Source organism: Dromaius novaehollandiae, chromosome 20, assembly GCF_036370855.1.
Source record: "Dromaius novaehollandiae isolate bDroNov1 chromosome 20, bDroNov1.hap1, whole genome shotgun sequence".
Lineage (NCBI taxonomy): Eukaryota > Metazoa > Chordata > Aves > Casuariiformes > Dromaiidae > Dromaius > Dromaius novaehollandiae.
In genome coordinates, this window is record NC_088117.1 from 14,418,234 (window position 1) to 14,444,374 (window position 26,141).

General features: G+C 35.3%; 2 protein-coding genes across 3 annotated transcripts in view; one reads left to right on the forward strand and one right to left on the reverse strand.

The window, feature by feature from the left end:
- The window catches only part of RALGPS1 (Ral GEF with PH domain and SH3 binding motif 1), a 133,874-nt gene that overhangs the window by 44,033 nt on the left and 63,700 nt on the right, over positions 1–26,141 (forward strand). The gene's annotated exons all lie outside the window — the stretch shown is intronic.
- ANGPTL2 (angiopoietin like 2) lies at positions 427–25,359 on the reverse strand. The gene is made up of 5 exons (XM_026112181.2): positions 24,820–25,359; positions 14,888–15,743; positions 3,127–3,320; positions 2,607–2,877; positions 427–2,110 (listed from the first exon to the last, which is right to left on the reverse strand). The coding sequence occupies exons 2-5, from the start codon at positions 15,693–15,695 to the stop codon at positions 1,911–1,913; spliced, it is 1,473 nt and encodes a 490-aa protein (XP_025967966.2). The 5' UTR covers positions 15,696–15,743; positions 24,820–25,359; the 3' UTR covers positions 427–1,910.

Here is a 26,141-nt window from a genome sequence, read left to right on the forward strand (position 1 = left end):
TGTCAATGTCAATAGGAATTATCTTATCTTAATGTTATAATCCTAATTGTTAGAACACTGTGGCCAGGCTGTAGAACCAATAGACACATTTAATATTTCTTATCTAAACATTACATACACAGTTGTTTTCCAAAGTCCAGTGGATAAATCAGTTGAAGATGAATCTTGAATACTGTTTGAAAATTGTGGCTTTTAATATGACCTGCAAAAATTTCTTCCTCCTTGGAATGTCTGGAAATTCGATATTTTTCTCAGTTGGGAATGACTTTGCTTTTGATCTTGCAATTTTAGACCATAAATTTTACACGGATTAATATTAATTGCATATCAGAGCTGATTTGAGTTACAAGGCAGAGCTGTGTGAAATTAAGTAATTATCTGTTCTTTGCTCTAGGTAATCTAAACTGAAACAGGATGAAATCTAAATATGTCAAAATAACGTTGCTTTATTAAAGGAATGCAATGTTACAGGAATAATCTAATAATATATTAAAAACCCTACTTTCAGTTATATACAACACATGCTACATCAGACATCACTTTAATGCACATCATACGTTTGTAAAGAAGTGATGAGGTAAAAAGGGAAAAAGCGTGCATGAGTACACACACGCGCACACACACGTGCGCACACACTCAATCTCACAGGCTTACTGAAAAATACATTGAACCGCTAGGGGTTTTTGCTTTCACTCATATATGCGTTCTCTAACTTACGTTTTTTGTGGTAATTTCTGTTTTGAAATGGGCATTACAACAATCTGTTCTATAAACTGACCTCCGCAGAATATTAGAACTGTCCTACTCAGTATTTCATAGTTGTTACTGACCTCTAAATATAGATGAGTAAATCTGTTTAAGAAATTGACAAACAATAATATGTTATAATTGTGAAATATGGTAAATAATTGCTCTTGACTACAGATAACTTCTTTATATAATTTTCATCTACTCGCTAAGGGGATTAAATAGATTATATACTGGTATCCATCATTTGCCTGCAAAGTTGGATAGTCCCTTTAATTTGTATCCAGCCATTCTGACTACAGAGGCTACATAGCAGGTAATGGCTGAAGTCAGGTACAAAATAATGTGACATCTGTTGTTCAGTATAACATGTTGGCTCTGCAACATGCTATAGCCATTGTAAATCTGAGTCAATTTCCGTATATAAGTTGCCACTTCATTTTGATGTGAAAAATGACTCGAGTTTTTAATCTAAAATATTTGAATCAAAATTGAATAGTAAATGACAGGAGCAGATGTATTAAAAGGCTCAAAGTGAAGGGGACAGTTTGAATTTATCATGACAATAATAGTTTGAGTATATAGTTTAAGTTTGTCAGCAGATAGTGCTAACTTTATTAATGGCAGTTAACAAAGATTAAATTAGAATAATCTCACCAATGTACATATACCAGCTACGTAGTCCAAAGGATATGATTTCCTGTGTCAAAGGATTGCTAATAATAATAATAAAACTCTTGCTGTACAGTTCGTAATATCTCCTATATTTGAGAATATTTATACATATCATAACATACAAAAATATTTAAATGTTGTGGTAGTATTTTTACCATCTAACTTAATTTACAGGGAATAAAAACCAGAAAGTTTATCTACAGTCCATCTCAACTGCCAGTTCTAAAAGGCTTAATATTTGCCTTCAGTACAAAGAGACATTTTGAATGTTATGTCATTTGAATTCTTTTTTTTTTTTTTTTTTCCCTGGAATGATTCCTCAAAATACAATATACAAGCCCTCATATCTTAGCAATAAATGTACAATATCTTACATACCTTGTTTCTGAAAAGATAATTTCAGATAATAACAGTATAGCTTTACATGCTTCTTTAAAAACAAACAAACAAACAAACAATCAGGAAAACAAACCAATAGAAGAAGAATTTCAGTGGAATGTGTTGGGGTTAGGTCTTATCATCATAACAACTTTCTTTAGTGAATATGATCCCCCCCGGAATTCAGCCCAGTAAACACCATCCTGATACCGACTGCGGTAGTGTCCTCCTCGATACCAGACTCCATTGAGATTTGAATGAGCACATGCATTGTACCACCATCCTCCCTTCTGGTAATGAGCACAGTTACCTGCAAAAGAAAGTTCTAATTCAGTCCTGGGAGCAAATGAAAAATCTTACAGCAAACAAACCAGCTAAGCACAAAACAATTTTTTTGGTTTTGTATTTAACACATAGAATCTATGTGGTAAAAGACAGGTGAATTTAGCCTTCTTTGGGCCCCAACTCTACCTCTGTAGATTGACTTATTACTATTTCTCTCCCTCACTGGAATGTTTGTCATGCTAGGTCCAGCTTCAAAGCTTAGCATTACTGTCTCAAAAACCCCCAATAGTATATTTTACAGACTCATATATTAGTTCAAATATTAAGTTATTTCAGTGAGAATTTTTGTTTCAATATTAGTTCTCATAAGGTTTGAGAACATAAATTAGTTTGTGCTTTGTGAGTTACTAAATGTCAGCTCTCTAAAAACATAATTATGATTTCATGTTAATTTTTTGTGTATAAGCATAAGTTTTTTCCTTTTACAAAAAAAACCAAGGGGACAAAAAGGGGCCTCCTACCTGTGTATACGTCATGGTCCCGGTCCAGCGTGGTGAACTGTTTCCCATTGTGCCAAGTGAAAGAGTCTCCAGCATTGCCATTGTAGCGTCCCAGTCTCAACTTGTAATATTCACTTTCTGGCTCCAGTCTGAAGCTAGCATACTCAGCAAATACTTTTCGACCTGACCAGTCTTCCATTGTTATAAGGAGTTTATAGTTGCCTTGATTTGTTAACCAATAAATATTTTCTAAACCAAGCCAATATTCTCCATCTATATTACCAAATCCTTGCTGTAAAGGAAGAAAGAGAAGCATGTTAATATTGTTTGTCTGTTTTATTGATAAGTCCTAATGCATTCTTAAATAGCAAACCAAAATAGCTTGTTTTATAAAGGCATTTTCTTCTGGAAGGGTAAACACACACTTTTTCTTTTCAAGAAACTGGACTATTGGCCAGACTTTAAAATCGTCATCCTGTAAATTAAATTTACCGGTAATTTTCAGAGGGTGGAAGATACTAAACTGCTCACTTGTCCTAACCTTGTATGTCTCCCAGTTCCTGAAAAAGTTGACAGACCCATCCAGCCGTCTCTGAATGACTGTCCAGCCACCAGGGTCATGCCGTTGATCACACCAGACCTGCATAAGTCGGTTTGTGTTTTCTGGTTTTACAAGATAGATGGAGCTTGTATCATGGCCATCTTCTAATGCCTGTAGACAGTCTCTCCAGGGACCTGTGTCAAAACAGAAGGATTCTGCAGTCAGAGAGTAATTGAGCATATCTTTAATACAGGATAATGTTGGAATTGCTAGGTTTTTTTCTTAACTTTTTACAGTAGATTTGCTTTTGCTGAGAACTACATTTGTTTTTCATCTTTTGAAAGTATAGTTTCCACTATGTCTGCATTTTTAAACCTCAGATTAATTTGTTGTAACTTTTTTTTTTTTTCCTGGAGCACATCACAGTTACCAGCGAGTAACTGATACAAGTAGGTTTTTTTCTCTTTTAGGGCAACTGAAGTGTAAGAACACTGATTATATTTATAAAGAAACTAAACATGAATTATTCCAAAGATAAATATTATCATTTTGTTTTCTAAAGGAAAAACATTAAATTTGACTTGGTTTCTTTCTTGGAGATTTTCAGCTTTTTAGATTTTCAAAATTGTCAATGGCAAGGACATTAATAACAATGGAATCAGCTGCATAAAATAATAGTGTGGGCGTTACCATTGTCACTCTGATAACAAGCTAAACACAAAGTAAGAATTCAGATTTGTAATACGGAGCGTCCATTATACAGTGAGGGAGACTTTAGGTAAATGAGACTTCTGAAATATCTTACATTTACAGAATTTACAGATAATCCTATCCCATTTTGGGGAAAGAGAACACATGCTTATTTCTTGTTTCTTAGAGTCCATAAAGAAGAGCTTAGTCTTTTTGAAAGTATTTTTCATGATTTTTAATGAAATTTTCTCTGATGGGAGGACAGTTACATTCCATGTTAATGGGTCTGAGAAATTTAGATATAAACAACTTGGCAGTCTGTATTGGTATCTGCAGATAGACTCCTACAGCTGCTTTGCTGCTATGCTCATATGTCTGCCAAGCAGAAGAGGGGGGTTAATGCGAATCCTCAAGGTCAGACCCTTGATTTTTCCATGCTGAGGGAGGAAGGCATGTCAGATCTTCTCTATCAGGAGTCATACTGAAGCGTATTGTTGCTATTAAGAGTAACTTCTGTTTTAAATCATTTCCGTTCATCTATCCTTTTTCATAATTCACTGTCCAGCACTGGAAGCAAGGCTATCCCTGTACTCAGTAAATGAGTTAGTTCTGTAGCAAGAAGCTCCTTTTTTGTTTGGGAGGGGTTTTTTGTTTGTTTCTTTAAGTACTTAAGAAGTCAGTGCACAGGGAGGTGATCCAAATTTTTTGCTCTGTGTCCATGCTGTGCTGTTCTTGTTTCCTTAGTTGTACTCATAGACTGTAAATTACCCTTCTTCATTTCTGTTGTGGCTCACTGCTCAGATTTCTGGCAACTTAGGTGTAGACACAGTATTCTGTGACATAGTTGCGTGATTTATCATGATAGGTGGAAGGAGACTGACATAATCAATTCTGATAATTTAAATTGTTTTTGTTTATTTTGCCACAATGTGTATGTATCATATCTTATTAAAAAAAAAAAAAAAGTCAGTTCAGAGTCATCATGGAAGCGACTCCTAAAATAGTCAACTGCAAGCCTTTCATCTTGTCTTCATAAAAATAAATACATAGCAGTTTATGATTTAATACATGCAGCTTTTTAATCTTGTGGTTTATTTCTAGGCCACTTTGTAACAATGCTGTACTGCATGGGATTCTTTTCTGTTAAAGTGCTTTAAGATTAACTGTTATAAAAACTTTAAAGCAGAGTTTGCAACTACATTTCTATGAGATGTTTTTTCAGACATTAACCTTCCAAATCTTTGACTAAGGCTTGCAGTCCAAGATGTCTGGTATCAGAAATGTAAGGGAATGTACCGAAGAACACTGGCCCCAGCACAGATCTCTGTAGGAAACATGTGATTCACATACATCATGATGTTTGTGAACCAGAAATCTGTCTGCATAGACACCGATGCTTTCAAAAATCTCTAAAAGTGATACAAAAGCAGTATTACAAAAGCCAAGTTGATTCTTATCCAAAAATATGATTCATAATTGTTTGCTGCTTATTCTCCTGTTCTTAGAATATTTTTTATCAAGTACAGTTTTTTTAAGCAGGTTTTAGTAAGAGATTACACAGTAGTTACTAGTTACATATTGAGATTAATTTAGAACTCTTGAAGAACGTGCACAAGTCTTCAGTTCATTAGTATTCACTTTCTTCTTTTGTTCTGTAACCTCTTCTACCAATGTTTTAGTCTGAGATGGATCCTCCAGAGTATCCTCCTTGCCAATAACAAAGGCAATATAGGAACCTCTGAAAGCTTCTCTTCAGTGAATACACATGTCAAAAATTAATTTAGATTTTTCTACTGTTGACTCATTTTCTCTGAGTGCATCTTTTATCTTTCCCTATAGACTCTTAGTTAAGTTTTCTGTTCTTGATGTGTTAGAAAACAGATTTATTATATTTTTAATGCCTTTTGCAAGTTGTTCCTGAGACTTTAGTGTGTCTTGACATTTAATCTGACAGAGTATATTATTTTCTAATGTCCTTATTTGGACAAGACTTCAATGCTTTGAATAATGCTTTCTTTCTTATAATAGTGGTTGCTTACCATGCTGTTTTAACCATGACAAGATCTCCTTGTGCTCCCAAATTCTTTTTGGATAGATGGATAGTTCTGAATTTTCTATATGGCATCTTTAAATAGTGTCTGTAGTACCTGAAAACAGTTTACCTTTTTTGTTAACACTTGTAGTTTATGCACTGGTGTTATGATACTCCATTATTTTGTCTGTCTTCAGGTTTCCGATAGGCTGCTATGCCAGTAACTTTAGTAAAGGCCCAACTGTCTAGTTCTCTTATCCAGCAGCTGCCTGTCTGTCTTTTGGGCATGAGTGGAAAGAAAGAATGAATGAATAAGAATTGGAAGTAAACAGTTTGTGAATTGTTGTGTTTGAAATCCCAAGTTCTTCTACGGGGAATCAAAACCAGCTGTTTTTTTTTAATTTTCCTTTATTTTCAAAAAAATCAGTAGCAAAAACATTTTGACAAAATGCTATTCCTGTGTGCCTTGCCTCTCTTAAATCTGGCACATTATTCTTTTGCTATTTGGAAACCACATTTTGGCTTATGAATATGGGGCGAATGTTCAGTTTACGTTTAAATCATTCTTCAGTAAATCTGTAATAGGTTTGGAAGGATACTTCAAACGTGGTAGAGAAATATTTCTAAATAAGTATCTTATTTTGGATTGTAGTCACAACAGTATTTTTGTTTTAAAGTAACACCTGAGTGTAGGAATAGAGGATCTCGTGTCCTGGTACTGTAGAATGTCGTTACAGAAAGAGGGTTGCTGCTCTGAACATCTTAAATTCTAAGTAACATGCACTAGCTTGGTTTATAAATGTTCATATAGGAAAAAAAATGTAGAAAAAATAAGAGCACTTTATTTTGTAATACATAATATGTATAGAACTGTAAGATGGTTAAATCCATTTCTCTTCAGATGCCTTATATCAGTTTTTACTGAAGTAAATGTGATGGCATGCTGGTTATTACTGTTTTATATGACACTGTACAATTGTCTTACGTAAATTGCAGTTTACCATTCAACTATGGAGCTGTGCAGCTATTTGGATATTTATTTATTAATTTCTTTCTTGTGGAAGATGCTGGGCCAGCAGTGACAGATGTTACCATTTTAGATTTAAAAAAATTTCAGAGCAATTTTATTAACTTCCTCTATAGTATACCTACTGCTGTTAGGTGAAAAGGATAGTTGTCTTACTAGATCTGTCTGGTTCTTGGTGGTTTTTTTTATAATTAAATGTAAATATGCTCTTTTCCTTCTGAAATCTTAGTGTGCTTTACAAACAAGGGCCTTATTATCTTAGCTTGAAAGAGCAGGAGGACCCTGACTTTCGGAGAAATAGTCTTGATAAGATTACTTCTAGGGAGTGAAGCAGACCTTTGAGGGGTAGAGCTGTAGTTCCTTTGTAATCTAGGAACCTGTTCGTAGGAGAAAACACACTTTTAGCCACAAAAACAATTTTGGATGGATGCATAGGATGGAGACACAATTGTGTAATGAACAGATCATGTGTTATATTACATAAAGATCATAGTAATTGTTGATAACTCATTGTCTGAGATCCACTGTATTGCTTTGTACTTGCACCCATCTTTGCTAATGGGAGAGGAATGTGTCTTAGGATAAACTGAAGAATATGAAAAAGATCCAAAAAATTGTGTCTGTAATACTGCTAACAAACCACATGATTACATTTCTTCAAGCCCTGTCTTTGTGCCTTGCATCTCCTTAATCCCTGTCTTCTGCAGTCATTAGTTCTGTTTTGGTTGTATTCTTAAAATTCTTCAGAATTCAGCATCTGGGAAAAATGTGCCAAATACAATTATGTTATGCATAGATTATTCTGTATTTTAGAATTCTCATGTAGCGCAAGTCTAGATTCTGATCTGAAATATCATGACAAGATTTCATGTTGGTATGCATTCTTTCTGTATTTAATGATACCTGGGAATTACACAGGAAATCTTTTATATGGCACTGCTTAATCCTTTTAAGCCTCCTAGACGCTGGACTTGTTATTGTATCATTTTGGTAATATTTAAAGTTACATGTCTTACACATAAAAGGGATTGTTAGGTCATTTGAAGGAAACATTTGAAGGAAACAATTGCTGAAAAAAATACCTTGTAACGCTGGAGCTCAAACAAGCAACGTTCAGAGGAGTGCTTGTGTCAGAGCACCTGTCACTGAGGCCTGGCTTCAAATTCATTCTCTTTATAAAGCAATTCTGGCGTGAATTTAATGATTTCAGACCAATGTGATTTAGCTATTGTTGAAGGCTTAGTTAATAATGTAATAGGATGAATGAATATGGTTAACTGTTGTGTTGCAGTTAACTCCCAGCTAACAATGAAAAGTAGATTCTGAAGACAGAATTTTTGTCCTTAAAGGAAAAGCATGTTATATAAAAGTGGGCAGAAAAGTTTCTCTAATTGTGTTTCACTTCTTCGCCCTGACTTGAAAAATTAAGTTGTGCTAAACAGAAAATACTTTTTCAGATGTTCTTCTAACATGTAGTGAAAAAACCTAAAGAATGTGGAGCTGCATGACTTTACTGTACCCTCTCCTCTAAATTCCTATCTTGTATTGGCTCGTATTCATGGCTGAGGAGCGTTCTTATGAATTAACGAGATTTATCTAATTCTGCTTTACATTGATATTTTCACATTACGTAACATTTTACTTTTTACTGATATGAGATGTGATAGCTCAAGCTCTTACATATATCTTCTCTGCCTTTGGTAGGATTCAGTATTTGTAAATATTGCTTCACAAGGCACTGGAAGCTTGGATTCTTGTAATTTTTAATTGTAATTTTAATTTAAAACCATTAGTACAAGTAAAAGGGAAATATGTGAAGTAAGAATAAAAGTTTCACTTTCTGTGCAGTTCATGCACATAATTAACTTAAATGTGGTTTAGTTTTTGACACTTACTGCCCTTTTTCCAGTGGGCTCCTTTACAGGTTATTAAAATTTTCTAAAGTACATGACACTGATATATGTTCAGATGCTTGTTATTCAAAAAGAGATCAGAATACTTAAAATACCCTACAGATACAAATCACAATACTTTGTCCAGTAGTTTTTATTGTCATTTATTGTAGTCTTTGAGACATCTACAGTATTTGCACCTTTATTTCATGTATCTTGATGGAAGCATTTCTTCAGCATGTTCTTCTTTTTTCAAGTTGTGATACAATCACTAATAAACTTAAAAGAAATGTTATACATGCTGCCATCCATCTCTGCATTCATCTGTCTATACTGTACAGATTGTACTCTTGCATGCTGACATTCCACTTGCAAAATGGTAATTTCCCTTATGCCCTCTAATTTTGTTGCATCTAATTTTTTGTTGCATAAATGTTGCATCATTTGATGGGTATTTTCTATATTCCTGATATGTATTTATCGAACACTTGCTTTGCTTTTCCTTCAGAACAACCCTTCTACCTTCCTTTGTATGTTAAATAATCCTAGTGATAAAAGCAGTTTAGGTAGACAGAAGTAAGGAATGTTAGTGGATTTATTAGAAAAATATTACAATACATAGTTGTCTACATGAAATCTTAGATATTATGTTCCACTTCACAGTTCTAGCCTGGAAAATACATGTTCTGTGCACAGGTTTTTACTGTATGATAGTAAAAGTTGGGTTCTGCTGATTATTTTATTGAATTATCAACTTCTAAGTACCTGGTTATCTGCTTGGGAGAAGAATACAGCAGATAAAGAATATATAGCAAGTTTTTGGAATTTGCTGGGGACAGCCTTTTGATAAATACATAAAATGAAGAAAGCAAATACAGAACAGGATATACTAGATTTGAACCTAGTAAGTAGAGAAGAACTAACTGAAAATGTGAGATGGAAAGCAGCGTAGGTGATCTTGACCATGAAATAATGATGTCCACAATTCTTATGAAGGGAAAGTGAATAGAAAAGCAAAACGAACCTGATGGACTTGAATAAAACAGAATTCAGCAATTTCAGAGAATGGGTAGAGAAGATTCTATAGAAAATGAGTCCAGCGGAAGAGCCTACAAGTTCCCTAAAGAGCCTCTGTTAAGGACATCATAATGGATTTTGCTAATGTGGAAGAGCAGGGAGGATGGTAAGAAACTGACCTGGCTAAATCATGAGATTTTCAATAGCTTTGAAAATCTCAAGAAAGCTCAGACAAAGTAGAATCTGCATCAAATTACTTGCTAATGTTCAAGTATTAGCTGTGTCAAATTACCGGCTAATATGTGCAGCGTGGACAAAATAAAACTAGTGAGAGAAGTATTAAATCTATGATCAAGAGGAAAGCACTGGTCTGCTACTGAGTGAGGAAGGAGAGTTGCTGATGGATGAAACAGAGAAGGCATTTAATACTCTTTTTTCTTTTTGCTTCAGTTTTTATTTAACAGGTCAGCTATGATCAGATGGATAGCGAGGAAGGTTGAGAATGCAAGAGACAGTACAGAAAGGATTGGATAAAATCATCCGTAGATTATTTTCAGTGGCTGGGCATAAGCAGGGTTTTTCAAATTCATTCCAGACACCTGTGGAGAATTAGCTGAAGCAACTTTTGGAGCATTACCTGTGGGAAGGGATTTTGTTTGAGATGTGCTTGGAGAATGGAAAATGTTCTGGATCATGAGGAAAAGGTATTAAATGTTCCTTGTCAAAAAAGGGGGGGTGAGGGAAAGATAGCCTGGCTTCAGTTCTTTCCTAAAATGGGTCAAACTGTAGCAAACTAGAAGATAAGGAGAGAGATAAAAGTTTGTACAGAGGAAATACGAAACTTTCTTTTCTGATAGGTTATGTAGATAAGGAAGAATAGCAGATGTCAAATCTTGTCATAGAATCATTGATGTTGCAAGCAACCTCTGGAGGTAATCTGTTCCAGCTAGTCTAACCCTCCTGCTCTTGATTGTTGAGGAAGGGACCTCCAGAGATCTAGTTCACTCCCCCACCCCACCGCTCATGATTCTTATGGCTTTGACACTGTCATTTAGGAAAATGTTACATTTGAAAAAGGTGCTAGAAGAAACTACTGTTTGGTAAGTGAATAACTTTGTGAAAACTACACGTGGAGAGTAGCTACCCCTGAGGCAGTATCACACTAATTTACAGATCACAGTCACAGATTAAATATCTGTCTTGTATCCAGTGCTATTCTGTATTTCCAGCAGCAGCTTCAGTGTGAGAATAGAGAGAATGATTACTTCATGCAGGTAACGTTAAGCTGAGGCGCACTGCAAGCATGAGAGAAGCCATGATTAGATTTAAAAATCGTCTTAACCAGTTGAAGTGGTCAGGCAAAGGTATGGTATTATTTGGTAGACACAGATTTTTCTCACAAAAGTCACAGTTGCGCTGATAAGGATGGAAAATAGCCAGATGGGCACCACTTCTTCAGGCAAGGATCCGGCGTTCTAGTGGATTGCAAGTTGATGAGTCAATGTTTTACATTGCAAAAAGGCAAATGCTGTATGAAGATACATCGACAGGAGTCCTGTGCACACAAAGTAATTTTTCTGTTCTGCAATGATGAGGCCTCAGCTATCGCTATTTGTCCAGTTTGGGCACTCAGTAGCTCATGGAGGATGTGGACCAACTGACAGGATTTCAGAAGAATGTAACAGGAATGGTGATAGGTCTTAAGAGGACAGTTGAAGGATATTTTATTTACAGAAGTTGAAGGGAAATTTGTTGTAGAAGAGGAAGAAATAAACTGTTTTCCACATCTGCTATCCATAGGATGAGTAGTTACAGCAGGAGAGTTTAGATAATTCCTCAGGGAAAAACAGTCTGACAGTAAAGGCTGTTGAGACCCTACCTAGCCAGTTTGTACATCTGCATCACTGAGAGTATATAAAAATGCATTGGACACACATCTGTCAGGAAAAAGCAGGTGATTTTGTGGGAAGTGACGAATGGCATCTTCAGATTCCATTCAGCCCAACTTTCTATTATTGTAATATTCTCTACTTCCCCCTTCATATTTCTATCATGTATTTAATGAAAGTCCATCTTTTGGTTTTGTTATGGATAATAAATCTAAAAGAGCATTTAATAGAATTTTGTAATACGATGAGGGGACTGGTAAGAATCTTATGTGAAAGAAAGAAAAATAGAGCATCTGTCAGCAGCAGTGGAATGCCTTATCAGAGAAGACTGGACTAAGCTTGAACCTACTCTGAGATTACTGATTATTAAAGAGGCTGTCCAGTAGTGTACTGCTCATTTAAAAAAAAAAAAAAAAATTGTAATAGACCTGATTTTTCTCATGATTTTTTTACATAGAACATTAGAATCATGATATTTTTGGCTAAGGTTTTGCATTTCACAGTGTAAGCTTAGACCAATTCATCTTTGGCAATATTGTGAAATATGTGCTTTGTAACAGTATGTTGGAGGCTGTGTTTTAGACCGAAGCACCTGTTCACACTTTTTTTGTTGTAGGTATTTCCAAGGAGAAATAAATCTGTGTTTAATTTGATAGTTACAGTGTTTGGTAATCCTAAAAAGTTTGACAATGTCATTTGGAAGATGTTGCAAATAGCTTGATAAGTATGCTGTGTGCAGCTTGTGACTGACTCTATTTCAGTTCTTGGTTTCAGATGTCTATGAGGCCCCTCTCTTTTATTTTTGAAGGAAGTGCATGTTGCCCACACGCTGAAAAGCAGACTACTTTTGTATTCCTAAATTTGGATTGATAAAAGGTGAACTATTTTTGGAAATATGTGGAACTAAAGGTGAATCTAGATTCTTTATATGCTGTTTTAAAATCATCTAGTTCAACTTATCTCTAATGTGATTATAAATGCCTGCGTTCTCGTTTATGGCAGAACTCTTAAGACACTAATGAGTACCATATAACGTCCCTTACTATGCCACCACTTGTTTCCATTTGGTCCTGTCTCAGCCAGAGTGAAAGTGCCCTGTGCAAAGTACGGAGCAGATATAGATTCCATTCTAGAGCTATACAAATGCAAAAATTATCATACGCTAGATCAACAATCTTGTAATAACTTTATAAATGTTTAACAAAAGGTGTCAGATCTCTGCAGATGTCATGAATTACAGTAGTTCAGTCTTAGCCACAGGTAAATAAAACTTGGATGATTGTTGATCAGTGAGGATTTTCTGCAGCTCATTATTCTCATACATTTGGTATAGACTGTAGTTTTCTCTTGGTGAAGTAACAGGAAAAGTCTCTGCAGCTAGCATGTCTAAATCAGACGTTCAGAATGCATTTTCTTGTTTTCTTTCTCTGTTTTTACTACAACAGGTATATTAAAAATAGGTTGATCTGAATATGCTATGAGACTTAATTCGGAACTGTTAAGACACAGGCATTGATGTAGGCAGTCTTGTATGGAAGGTTGTTGGGTATTACTGTGGTTTTGTTTGCTCAGATAATATAACCTCTTTACTGTTTTTCCTTAGCCTGGGGTAAGGCTGCTGAGATGTGTGTTATCTTTATATATTAAAAAATATCAAAAATACCTAGGACTCAAACTGTTTTCCTTTTTATTTGATATTAATTTAAAGAAAACTGACTGCATAACCACAGTCATAAAAATTATCTCATTAGTAAAATTGCAGAATCTCAAAATAACTCTGACTAAAAAATTAAGGATCTAAAAGCTTGAGAGCAAAAGTGAACATAGCCTCTTCCTATTTTGAGAAAGAATGAAAGGCCAAAGGTTCAGGCACTGAACAGAAATGAGGATTTATCCACATTAACAGCAAGTAAAATACTGTTTTTTGAACTATACTACTGTCAGTTTTATTCACTCCAGGGCTAAGAACATGTTTTAGCTAGAGCTAAGGCATATGTGACAGTTCTAAACTCTGCAAATCAGCAGTTAATAACAAAAACTGAAGCACCCATAACATCAGTATTTGAACTGAACCTATTGTGCCCTTTATATTCTCAAGGAAAAAGCACAGTAGGGCGCAAAAGTTAAAATAATGTTAGAACATCAATTAATTATTTAAATGGCTGGATCCAAAAGTCCCATTTGCTTCACTAAGAGTCTTTCTATTGATTTTAATTAACTTTGGCCACAAATGGTGCACTGTATCTAGAGCTAATGATGGCCATTCACATGCATCTGAATACCAAATGTGACTTAAATTTGGATTGAAGTCTGAAAATCATGATTAACTCTCCTAATTCAATTTAATTGCTCACAAGCTCTTCCATCATCTCACTCAGCTACTCATATTTTCCTTTTCCTATCTCCTTCCCCCAAAAAAGCTTTGGAAACAAGTCAAATTAGTAATATTATCCTAAAGTCATGAAAGCCAGGATGTAAAAAGCTGAAATTTAATGCATATTACATAGTTTGGACAGAGTTCACAGACTGGTATTCTAAACTGTAGTGCGCTAAAAGAGGCATTTGTTTAAATATTCTAGACAGTCCTCAGTTACATTTATGCTTTGTCTTAGGATGTCAGTTTCTGAGGTATCCTGTTGTACATTAACAGCTTTTTGGACTTTTTTTTTTTTAATACTTGATTTGTACCAGTGGCAACCTTGGAACCAGTGTAACTTATGGATTCCATAAAGCTTTGCTTTTCCCAAGAAAGAACCTTAAAATGGACTATTGCAGTAGCTGAAACCTATAATAACCTTAACTGAGGATAATACGGCAGTAACACAATGTCTGAAGAACTTCTGAATCACTGTGATTCTTTCTTTCATAGTTGAAAGAAGAGGATTAGAATCTTGTGGCAAACAGTGTTAAAGTAGTTAAACATACACTAGCAACCACAAGTGTAGTGGCCCAGAAGAGCACAAGTCCAGTTATTCTGCTACATTATGGTGTTAAGCTCTCCCATTGGAAGGGCTTTTGCAATTTTGATTTTTGGTTCAGTTGGCTCAATATATGCAATGACCTCAGACTTAACTGAATCTCAGTCAGTTCAAACTCGTTTGCATTTATTTTGCTAAATAAATAAATTCTATCTGCATTTTTGATATAATAATTACACTGTTATTTGCTGCACATTAGCATAAATTAATGTAGACATGCCAATAAAATTACTTACCGGATGGCTTATCAGTTGATGTTGGAATGCTAGTGACTGCAGGCATGGTTGGTAAGGTAGGTGGCAGAACCTTTAAGTTCTGGTCACTCTGAATCTCATTAGTAGATATCTGGTTAATAATGCGATTGTAAGTAGGAGGCTGGTACACTTTGTTTGGTGGCTGTGGAGTCTGTGGCAATGGCTTTATGGATGGCATTCTTTGACAGTGTTCTTCCAGTTGGGCTATTATTATTGACTGATTATTGGCAATTGACATCAAATGTTGGTATTTGTGCTCTAAATCTTTGTATTTGTTTGCAAGCTGCAACATATCTGCAGTTTGGTTCAAAATCTTATTCTCAAGTTGGGAAAGTTCTAAGGCATTGTCCCGTTTTCGGATAATTTCATGTAGTAGTTGCATATAGAGTTGTGTGACACGAGAGTTCATATTTCTGCTTTCTTTTCGTAAAAGTTTAACCTCATTAACAATCCCACCATCCACTTCTACCAATTGCTGGAGAGTTTCTATTTGTCTCTTTTGTTTAAGAAGTTCATTGTTAAGTAACTGTAATTCTTGTTTATTTACCCTGTTTTCAAGTAGAACCTCAGGTTCCTTCGAATTAACACAAATGGCACCTGTCACTCTCTGTTGAGGTACAATAAAGGTGTAAGTGCACTTGTCCTGTGTGTCGCTGGAACGCTTGTACCTGTTGGTATAAATGAATTCTTGCTCTGTTTCCTCATCATTGCTTTCAAATTCCTGTGTTTTGCTTGCAGTAGCTCCCAGAACAGCTATTAACATTAAACAGATGAATCTTGCTGTCATCATGTTCCTTTATTTCTGGACAAATTTTCTTCTACAAAGAACTTTTAAAATCTGTTTTAAAATAAATTTAACAGTAAGTAACAAATAGGAAATCAGCTACAACTTACAACTGGTGAATCTGTTCTAAAGCTTACAAAATAATATTACATAGTAATTGATATATATGTGAATAAATGAGACACTTCTCTTGTCCAGCAGGATTAGTTGTATCATTGTATGACCAGAACTGTAGTTAGTAGTTGCTGGCTTATCTAAAGCCTGCCAAAAAACACAAGAAAATAAGTAATAAATAGCAGGACTTGAAAAAACCTTTCTTCCAGTCAAATACCACAAGTTTCCAACATTGGTACTTTCATTTAAATACAAATTACGTTTTCATTTCTTAAAATTGCAAATATAACCTTTAAATGTGAACAAAATGTTACTAAATCTGTGCTGTTGAAAGTTCTGAAAGTATTTAATCACTGTTTTGCAGTATTTTATGACTGTGTACAGTAAAAGATTTGTACATTGAATGAGGTATGGCTTGTATGAAACAAAACAATTTTACTTTGGTCAGCAGTCTTGAACATTACAGTAAAAATGTTTTGGTTTGTTCTTTTTTTTTTTTTTTTTTAAGGAGGTGGGGTGCTCTTTGGTCCTTAATAATTATAAATTAAAAACTCTACTGCCCAACTATCATGGGCAGTGAAATCTGTTGTTTTTCCTGACTAGGAGAACTTACAGCTGAGTATTTATTGTGACTCTCTCTGGAAACATTCCATTCTCTTTACACTCACCCTAATCACTTCGCTTAATGGCCTGTCCTTGGGCAAGGGGAAATACACGTGCAGATGTGTCCGGGGAACAAAGAAAATCCCCCACCTGTTAAAATTAGCTGCTAGTGTTTAGTGACATCCTGCAACAGTACCATTTTGGTGAAATTAGTTTAATTTAGTCCTCAGAGCATCTTCATATTTGAGGTGTAAATTTGACTTATTTTTTAAAAGTTTGCAGTGACCTCAATACCAGTAGTTTATAGGCAACAATCTTCTAGGAAACATGAGCTCAGCATTGGCACTACTGCCATGAATGTCCTTATCAGAGAACATTTTCTAGTCAGCTGCATAAACAGCACTTAGATATTGTATATGTCTAATAACTCTTTGTTGTTGAATTTTAATATGCATTTGTATATATAATTTAGTTTTTTAAAAAATAAGGAGTATGGAGCCTGTTCAGCATATAAAGTCTGCTTGGGTATTCTTTTAAACCTAGGTGATGTTATCATCATATTTTGTTATGCTTGTAAAACATTTGACGTGGAATCACTGTTCAGAGTTTAAATAACTGTCACCTTACTGCTTGGTCATATTCAGTACAATGAAATTTTTTTAATGACATGAAATGATGATTCTAACAGCTGTTGAGAAACTGGAGTGAGTCCAGCTGAGGGCCACCAACATGGCTAGGGGCTGGCAGACATGATGTATGAGGAGAGGCTTGAAGAGCTGGATTTGTTTAGCCGCCAGAAGAGAAGGTGAAAGGGAGATCTTATTGCTGTCTTCAGCTACTTAATGGGTGTTCATAGAGAAGACAGAGATTCTTCTCCAAAGTGCACAGTGAAAGTACAAGGGTCAATGGGTACAAATTGCCTCAAGGAAAATTCATTTGGGATGTTAGAAAAAAAAGAATATCACAATTGGGGGGGGGGGGGGGGGGCCAAGGACTGAAACAGGTCGTCCAGAAAGGTTGTGCAATCTCCATTCCTGGAAATACACAAACTTTTGATTTAAGCAAGGCCCTGAGCAACCTGATCCAATATTGAAGTTAGCCTTGCTTTGTAAGAAAAACATTGGACCAAATGACCTCATGCGGTCCCTTCCAATCTGAATTATTCCATGATTCTCTTATTCTAGGCAGTGGCTGACTTTTAAGTAGAATTTTAAGAGTTTCAGGATAAGCTGGATATACATGCTTAAGTAATTATTCATAGTGAGTAGAGGTATGGTTGTCAGTCACATTTTTCTGTTGTTTTGAAATAAAACATAGAAGTGCTGCAGCTATTCCTATAAATGTTTCAAACAAAAGTGAGCAGGACTGATTCTTCTGAATGCTTTCAGAAATGTATTTATGCCTCAGTTTCTTATGCAGTTTGGAATAAACTCATTTTCATTGTGCAAATAAAAAGGGATTGTGCTTTATAGATCTTGCTGAGAATCTTGAAAACTTGTCAGATACAAATTTGGGGTTTGACATGGTTGCTGCAAATAAAGCAAAGTTATTTGGAATCCTGGAAAATAGGGAGCATAAATTAAATTCACCCTAGACAGCTTTAACTTGCATAATCAGCATTTGCACAGCAGGTCACACTTGGAGGCCCTGGCAGTTTTCCAGGGCTCATATTTCTACACAGATGAACTGTTCTTGCAAATGTCTCTGGCATAGTGGGTGTAAAATGGATTTTATTTCAATATTTTAATTGAAATACTTTTCTTTGCCTCAAAAACTGTCTTTGTGGTGACCACTGAAAGGAAGCTAGATTTTTCCTCAGAATTCACTTTTGTCCTTGTTACAGCATCTCATGTCTTTTAATTGAGCCCAGGATTTGGGGTGAATGTGCTTTTTCCAGGCTGAAGAATTGCAGAGCAATATATAATGGTTTGATTTTATCCAATATTTTTTAAAGAATTGTTAAATAAAAAATGGAAGAAAGTTCATCACCCTCATCTTAATATGTCTATTTAACATACTTTAAAATGCAGGAAGTAAACCATCAGTGAAGGATATCACCATGCCTAAGCCATGGTGAAATGCTTCTTTCTCTCATGACCTCTCATCTGCCTGTAACCTATCCTAGGGTGGTGTTTCTATAAGAAAAAACATTAGAAAGGAAGGTACATTGGTGAGATGAGAATGTTCCACATACAAATAGCAACAAGAGCTATATTGTCTTTAGATGCCCTTGCTCCTGCAGAGTCTATTAGTGAAGTGATCTCTTTTCTACCTTTTATTCTCTGTACTTGTTCAGTTAAAATAAATTCAGAATGGGGACTAGTTGTTGCATATTGTGACTGTCCACAGAAGATAAATGGCATTTCTTCTATTCTGTAGTTGGATGAAACTAACTGTTATAACCAACGTGCATATTTGAACAACTCTTTTGCATGATTAATCTTTCAAGGAGAGAAAGAAAAGATTGCTGGGGGAAGTGGGGAAGGAAGCCATAGAAACACATTTAAGGAAGGCTAATATTCTTTAATACTTTTTAATATCTTGCTGTTCTATTTTAAGTAGGAGAGTATCAAATTCTTAAGACATAAGGTTTCTCTCCCATGAGAGAGGAAGAGGATCTTATTTATTAGGTCTCTCACACACTTAGCTTTCAGTTTTCTTCTGATGCACTCGTGCCAAGTAATTGCTCATACTTTGTCCTTAAGTAGTGCTGCTTCTTGCTGATCACTTATTTCTTCTTGTTTCTCCATCTCTGCCTTCTCCCCCCCCCCCCCCCCCCCCCAGCTCTTCTATGTTGGACTGGGAGAAAGCTGTATTACTTCGGCCATGTTTGTCCTCGGTGCAAAATTCCACTCAAGTATCTGTGGATTCTTCAACTCCAACCTTTCCTTTGCGTATACCTATGTTATATAAAAGGCAGGCTTGCAGGTTGCTGCAACTTTTCTTAATAAATACTAGAAGTACAGCATGTCACTTATTCTCATGCACACCAACAAACTTCTCCAACAAACAAGCATACCAACAAAATAGCAGCAGTGCAAGAATCACACTTCAAAAGAGGATAAAAGTGTGAGTTTAAATATCAAACAGAACTTCTAATTAGAAAAAGTATGAAAGTTTGAAGTAGTTTCTGTGTTTAGGTTCTAGTTGTTCAAGGCTTGTGTACATTTAAAAGGATTTTTCATGGGAGCTGAGCTGGTACAGTTACACTGCTAAACTCTCCCTAGGTCATAAGCCACTAAAGTCAAGGTTATTTCATTTCATATAAATTTGCACTACTTGGTAGCATATCGTACCTTATTCATGCAAAAGAATGGTTTTTTGTTTATCTTTTGCCAATATAGCTGCATCTATGTGAAGATTTTTGGCGACATTGCTCTATGGATTATAACTGTATTATTTTTCATACTCCTAGTCAACACAAGTGCTTTGGTAAAATTTCAGGTTGTAGACCAAATGTTTGCTTATCTACGTATATGACTGGAAGTAGGTAATAATGAGTTGATTTGCTGCTTCACCAATTGCTGAACTGAGGATGTTTCCATCATCTGGTGAAAAAAGAGGAAACTTTTTAAAGGGATATCAGATGTTTCGGAGTCTGACTCTATTTTCCTGTCTCTTAAATGGAAAAAGCAAATAAAATCTTTCTTTGACTTTTGCTTGGAATTACTTTTCCATCCTGTACTCTAGAGCACTTATACAGGACTGTCATATTTTTTCCTGTCAAAAAATACTGCCCTTTGATTGTTACAATATCTTAAATCTTACAGGTGCTGTTTCAACAAGATTTGAAATTTCATCATCATATTTTAGCATTTGAAATGATATAGATGTTTCAGCTATAATTTCTCTCTGTCATGATCTTGAGATGGTGAAGTTAAATATTTCCATGTGCAAAGTATTGCTGCTGAACTCATGTTCAGATGTTGGCTTTTTTTTTTTTTTTTTTTTTTAATCGGCTTATCTTAAGAAGAAACACTAAAGGTGGCAGTGTCAGTAGTTTGGGTTTTTTTTAAGCTACTCAGAATATACACTTCATTGTGGATATTCCAACATATATACCTTTTTTCCAATTTGTTGATTCTGATGCCATTCTTCAGAAGACCTCATATTTACATAATTGACAGGCACACATTTGTATCTAACTGTCTTTTTCAGGTTTCGTGAAATATTTTACATATCCGTGGGATTTTTGTGTGCAAATGAGAATGAAGGTACATCTCCATCAGCTGAAAAATATGACTTGTAATAACATATTAGTGTATCATTAATTTTCTTTGAAAATGCCACCAGTAACTCTTCAATGCTATGGTTATTTTTTCTTGGATGGAATTTTTTAGTATCATAATTGAGATGTTTGCCATATTATGTTGAAAAGAAAGGTGTTCACAAAAGCTTTGATATATGTCATCGTCACTGTTGCAATTAAATATCTTTAAACCATTGAGATACTGATATTTAGTCTCTGCAAGATTATACTCTGTTCTTTCTGCAGTTTACATTTTCAGTGTTCTACTAGAAAAAAGAGCTGATACTGTAGGAGGATCTCTGAATGGTGGCTAAGCAATGGACTTTATTTTGGTTTACAAATCACTTCAATGAGAAAACATTTTGACATTTAAGGAAGATATCACCAGTGCTGTAGCATTGCAGAGAAATACAAAAGCACAATAATGAGCTGTGTAGATCTTGTCTGGAAAAACGTAACCACGACAAAAATAAATAAAAAGAATTGTCTGAATTTCATAGTAAAATACAAGGTTTTTATATCTTAAATTTCATTGGCATGAGATACTTCTCAGACAGGGAACATAAAAGAAGCCAGTAGGTAAATGCAGTAAATTGCTTATTGCTGCTCTTGTTTTTCTGTATATATAGTAAACTGTTATTAAGCTAGAGGACTGTAGGTATGAAAGCTCTCGCGCTGAGCTATATAAATGCAGCTTTTGTACAAATGACATGTGAAACTATATCTACCCTTGGAGGCTGCTTTACAGAGAAGGCAATTTTCTATGCTAAAACCAAGTTGTTAGAGAAGGAGATTTCTAGGGATTTCAGTGACCATTTGAGTTGCAGTATAGTTAACTGTACTGCAGAGAGAGCCTAATTAAGAAAAACTACTTTGCCAATTTGGTTTGAGGAGCTAATACTTCAGAATCAGCTATGTGATGAAGATAGCGGCAATTCTCATAAATAATGTTAAAATAGATGTTAAGTGATTTGTATGATGCAGCTTAGGAACTGAGGAGGCATTTTTAGTCTGTTAGGCTTCAGGTTATGATAATCATTGTAAAACAGGATGAAGGAAGAGATTTTTCTAAGGTTATACTTAAAGCAGGAGTGCTCAGTAAACTGTCAAAATAAAATAAGATTCCCCATTTAACTCATTGTATCTGTTAACTACTATTCTTAAGACAAATTACTACCCTTTTCTAGCAATGTCACTCAGGCTCCCCAAAAGGCACTCATAGTGTTACACCTTTGAGAGAACTAATTCCAGACGGTTTTGGTTTATTTGGTTTATTATTTATTATTTCATTCTATCTTGTATATGTAGTTTTATTTATATGTCACATTTGCATCTTTTTGGTAATAGGTAATTTTCTTTTCATTGAAGAGTGGACAGGCAAGGTCCAACACTCACAATTTATTCCCATCCTCATTATTTGTTCAGTGAAGATTTCCTGTAAATTTTCCAAATCTTTCTTCTTAAGAAGGAACAAGTATCAAACTAAGTGTAAATAAATGATCGAGTAAACCAGTTTGTCTTTTCAGGCCTAATTACTATAAGAGCTAACACGCCTCGAAGTGCCTGTTGTGAACATAGTCTTTTATATATGTAAATGCTTGAGGAAAGTGCACAAGAGGTACCATAGCATGTAAGGTACATAGGAAAAGCCAGCCCATCAAATGACTGCTAGTCTCACCATATTAACTATGACCTACGCAAAACAACTGATTCACCCACTGAAACAGATTTTGTCACAGACTGATTTAGTGGATCAAAATAAACTCATCTATATATACAGTATCACTGTTATTTTTTCTTTTAAGGCAAAGCAACTAATTATACAGGGAAATGAGAGAAAATACTAGTGTGCAAAAAGTGGGTATCTCATGTTTGTTGAATATAGATTTTTCCAACTATCTGAATATTTTAAAAGGCTCTAGACTATCAGTTTAATTATTAAAATGTGTGCATTCAACTCTACATTTAGACCTGCATGCACACTTATTGGTTCAAATCTTCACAGCATTTCTTTAATACACTTTTGCCTATAATATTAAAAAGGGGGCTTTTAGATTAGTTAGTGCACAGTTGTACATCTTAATTGGATTGTAAAAGCAGATGGAGCAAAGGTGTTGAAAATGTAAAATCCTGCTGTAAAAAGATCAGAGGGTCTTTTTTTTTTTCAGTAGATCAACATTAAGTTTTACCTCTGCAGAGTCCTTTGATAGTCAGTGTTTGTGGACTTAGAGTTAGCTGGCATGTTCCAGGCACTAGGCCAGTAATTTGATCTGGATTTCACAACACCATTGTGATAAGAAAGATGTGCATGAATTTTCTGAAGCTGCTTGCTTTCTTATTGCCTGCTTCTTTTCTCAAAACATTCACTTAGCTCTTCTTCCTCCCCCCTCCCAAATGTTCCCTTGCATAGAATTATATTAATCCATCCTCACAGCTTTTCATTGTAGCCTTCATAGATAATGTGATTTGTTAATTTTTGCTGTCTTTTCTGAGGGGAGGGACTTGAATTGGTTTGGATTTTTTGTTAGCATTAACTCATGTAGTTTGGCTTTAGGTGAAGGGTACTGTTGCTAAACTTAGCATTCTTATTTTGGGGGGGATGGTAAGAGGAAACAGTAATTCACAGTGAAACGACTGCACAGTAGTATGCATGCCACAAGTATTAGGAAAACCTTTAAAGTTTTGCTTAAAGTTTTAAAGTAAATAGGGGATAAGGAAGGACTGACACTTGGTGTGCAGTTTCAGTTAAGAAAAGGTGATGTAAAAGCAAGTTGAAAAGCTTAGCTCCAAGCGTATAGGATAGAGTGATTTTTACATTTTTGCCACTATTTACTTGATTCCATTGTAAGCAGTGGGACACCTTTGACAGACACCAAATTAATTTCTTCGCGTACTGTTACTGTAATGCATTCCATACTCTGTTTTTTCTGTCCATTTCAAATTGTGGTAGAATCTAACTTCCAACACTACTTCATCCTTCTTAAAAGTAAAGATTTTGTTTTACTGAGGGGAATGGATGACAACTGAAAAACTTCAGAATGAGGGTATCTTAACTAGATCTTGGAGAACTTTTGTTTTGAAATGGTACCAAGTGCTGCAAGAAACCTCAAAGGATTACGTATGCTTTAGTGCGGTGTATCTTTCTTCTTCAAGTTTTTGGCAAAATAATGTAGCTTTTTTGTTACAAGAAGTACCAATTTTCTTTCTGGATTATCAAGAATTTTAGTAACATTGTTAGTGGATTGTTCTTTATGCTTTATTAAAGTTCTGTCATAGACTGGAAATGTAATTAATGAAAAAGAGCACTGCTTTTGCTATTACTTCCCTTAACAGCGGCCTCACTTTATTTTCACTTAATCCAATCACTATCAAAAAGCGTTTGTTCTCTGTGTGTGTGTGTGCATATGCACACGCGCACTTAGTACATAATAGCCCTGAAACATAGGTCTCACATTTTGATAAATGTGACTCATTTTGCTCAAGAGAAATTGTAGTTAGATCATAAAGTAAATATTTTGTGCTTACATAAAGGTGTTCATATAAAGGTACTCATAAGTGCTTTGTTCTTTTTTTTAATGAAAGTTTTGCAAAAATTTTCAAACGTTTGTTTTATAGAACCTATTAAACTTCCAGGAATTTTTATATCTCCTTGATCAGACCTGAATATAAGAAAGACTGAATGGAGATAATTTTTAATATGGGTAGTCCTTTTGAAATGTTAATATAGAAGTTAGTCTGTCATAGAAAGTTTGTTGAAAGGCATATAATGTTCATATACATTTGCAGTCAGTTTGAGGAAACATGAAGCCCAAAGTTACATGCAGAATTAAATAAGATAAAATAAATTTCATATTCTTGAAAATAATGGCAAGAAGTCTTTTTACTGTGTGACATCATAAGATGTCTCAACTGTTTTAACAACTGTATTTTAATATGTTAAAAAAAAACAGTCTTGCTACATGTATTAGAGAGCAGTAACAGCTTTGAAAAGCTTACATTCACTCATATGGTAGTCTTTTTGCATTTTATGACATCTCCCCTGCAAGAAAACGTATTTGTTATCCAAAGGCTGGCTTTGCAGACCAGTCAGTTTTTGGATCCTGGACATAGAAAAACATCTGTATGTTTTAAATGCAATCAGCTGTACTACGGCAGCATTCTTACCCTGTCTCCTCTGGCTTTTCTTCAGTCCTTAGCGTGCTTTCATCAAAGGTTAACTGAACAGCTGGTCCATAGGAGTTGTGACATCTCACTTTGTTGATTGTATCAGAAGAATCTCTCTTCAGTGAATGTGACCTAAAATCTACAGCTGAAAAGCTCCGTATGATGTACTGTAATTAGAAAAGTAAATAACTAGATGTTCTACAAAATTATTTCCTTTCTTTTTTTCTCTTTTTCTTTTTTAAGACTTTTCACAGCTTGGCTACTTAGTCTAAGCCGCACATCCCCACAGTGTAAGTGTGGAGGTACAGCAAGACTTTCTTTTAGTGAAAGAGGAGACCTCAGCATTCCAGTTCTAAAGTTTTGAATCCATCGTTTCATGCAAGGCTAAAGCAGCCTTATTTGAACTTCAGTTCCTTTGTGGTGGACTTACATCCTGGTAGGGGGGAAAAAAAAAAAGAAAAACAAGTTCTGGTTGGATAAGCTGCTTTCCCCCTCCCACAAGTACAAGGGATCCACCAGCAAAAGACACGCTCGGGGCCTCCCCCTCGCCGCAAGCAGCAGAGGGCTGGCTGAAACCTGGTGTTTGCTCGGTGACCTCACGGCTCGGCAGTCCGGGCAGCGTGGCGTGCAGGCACGGCCTCTGCAGGCTTTGGCAGCGCGCACGAGTGAGGCTTTCCTCTGGATAGCTGAGCTGAAAAACTGCAGATCGCTTAGGAAGACAACAGTAATTTGTAGAGCTTTTTTTTTTCTGCAGAAAAGACCAGGATTTTACTCTTGGTATTATGTAATATATTTACTGTAGTTATGTGAAGTTTTTTTAATTGGTTTCTGTAACTGAAACTTCTCATAAACATGAGTCATGAGCTCTTTGTCATAGCACTTAAAACATGTAAAAACTAGACCCAACTAAAAAGTCCTATTGTTGTGTTGCAGCTACTGATTAAATAATTAATGATAGTCCGAAACAAAAGCTATTTATCTGTTGTGTGTGATACTGTTGTTCTTAGAGTTAGGAAGAAATTCTGGAAACTTTGAGGAATGTGGTTTGGTTTTTTAAATCAAATGGGATGTTAGAATGTGTTACTGCATAGGATTCATCTCCGAAGTGGGGGAGGCCCCTGCTTAATACAGTTTTCACAATACATTTACTGATGTGTAGAAGAAAGATGAAGTATTTTTCATCATATAGTGTAAAGCAGTCTCTACTAGTTTTTACTAACTGGTCCTCTTTTTTAATGTTAAAAGAGAGAAATTAAATAAGCCTGCTTTATTCAGAGTAGTGCCGATACTCTCCGTTTTTACCACTTCCTTGGTAATTTCTA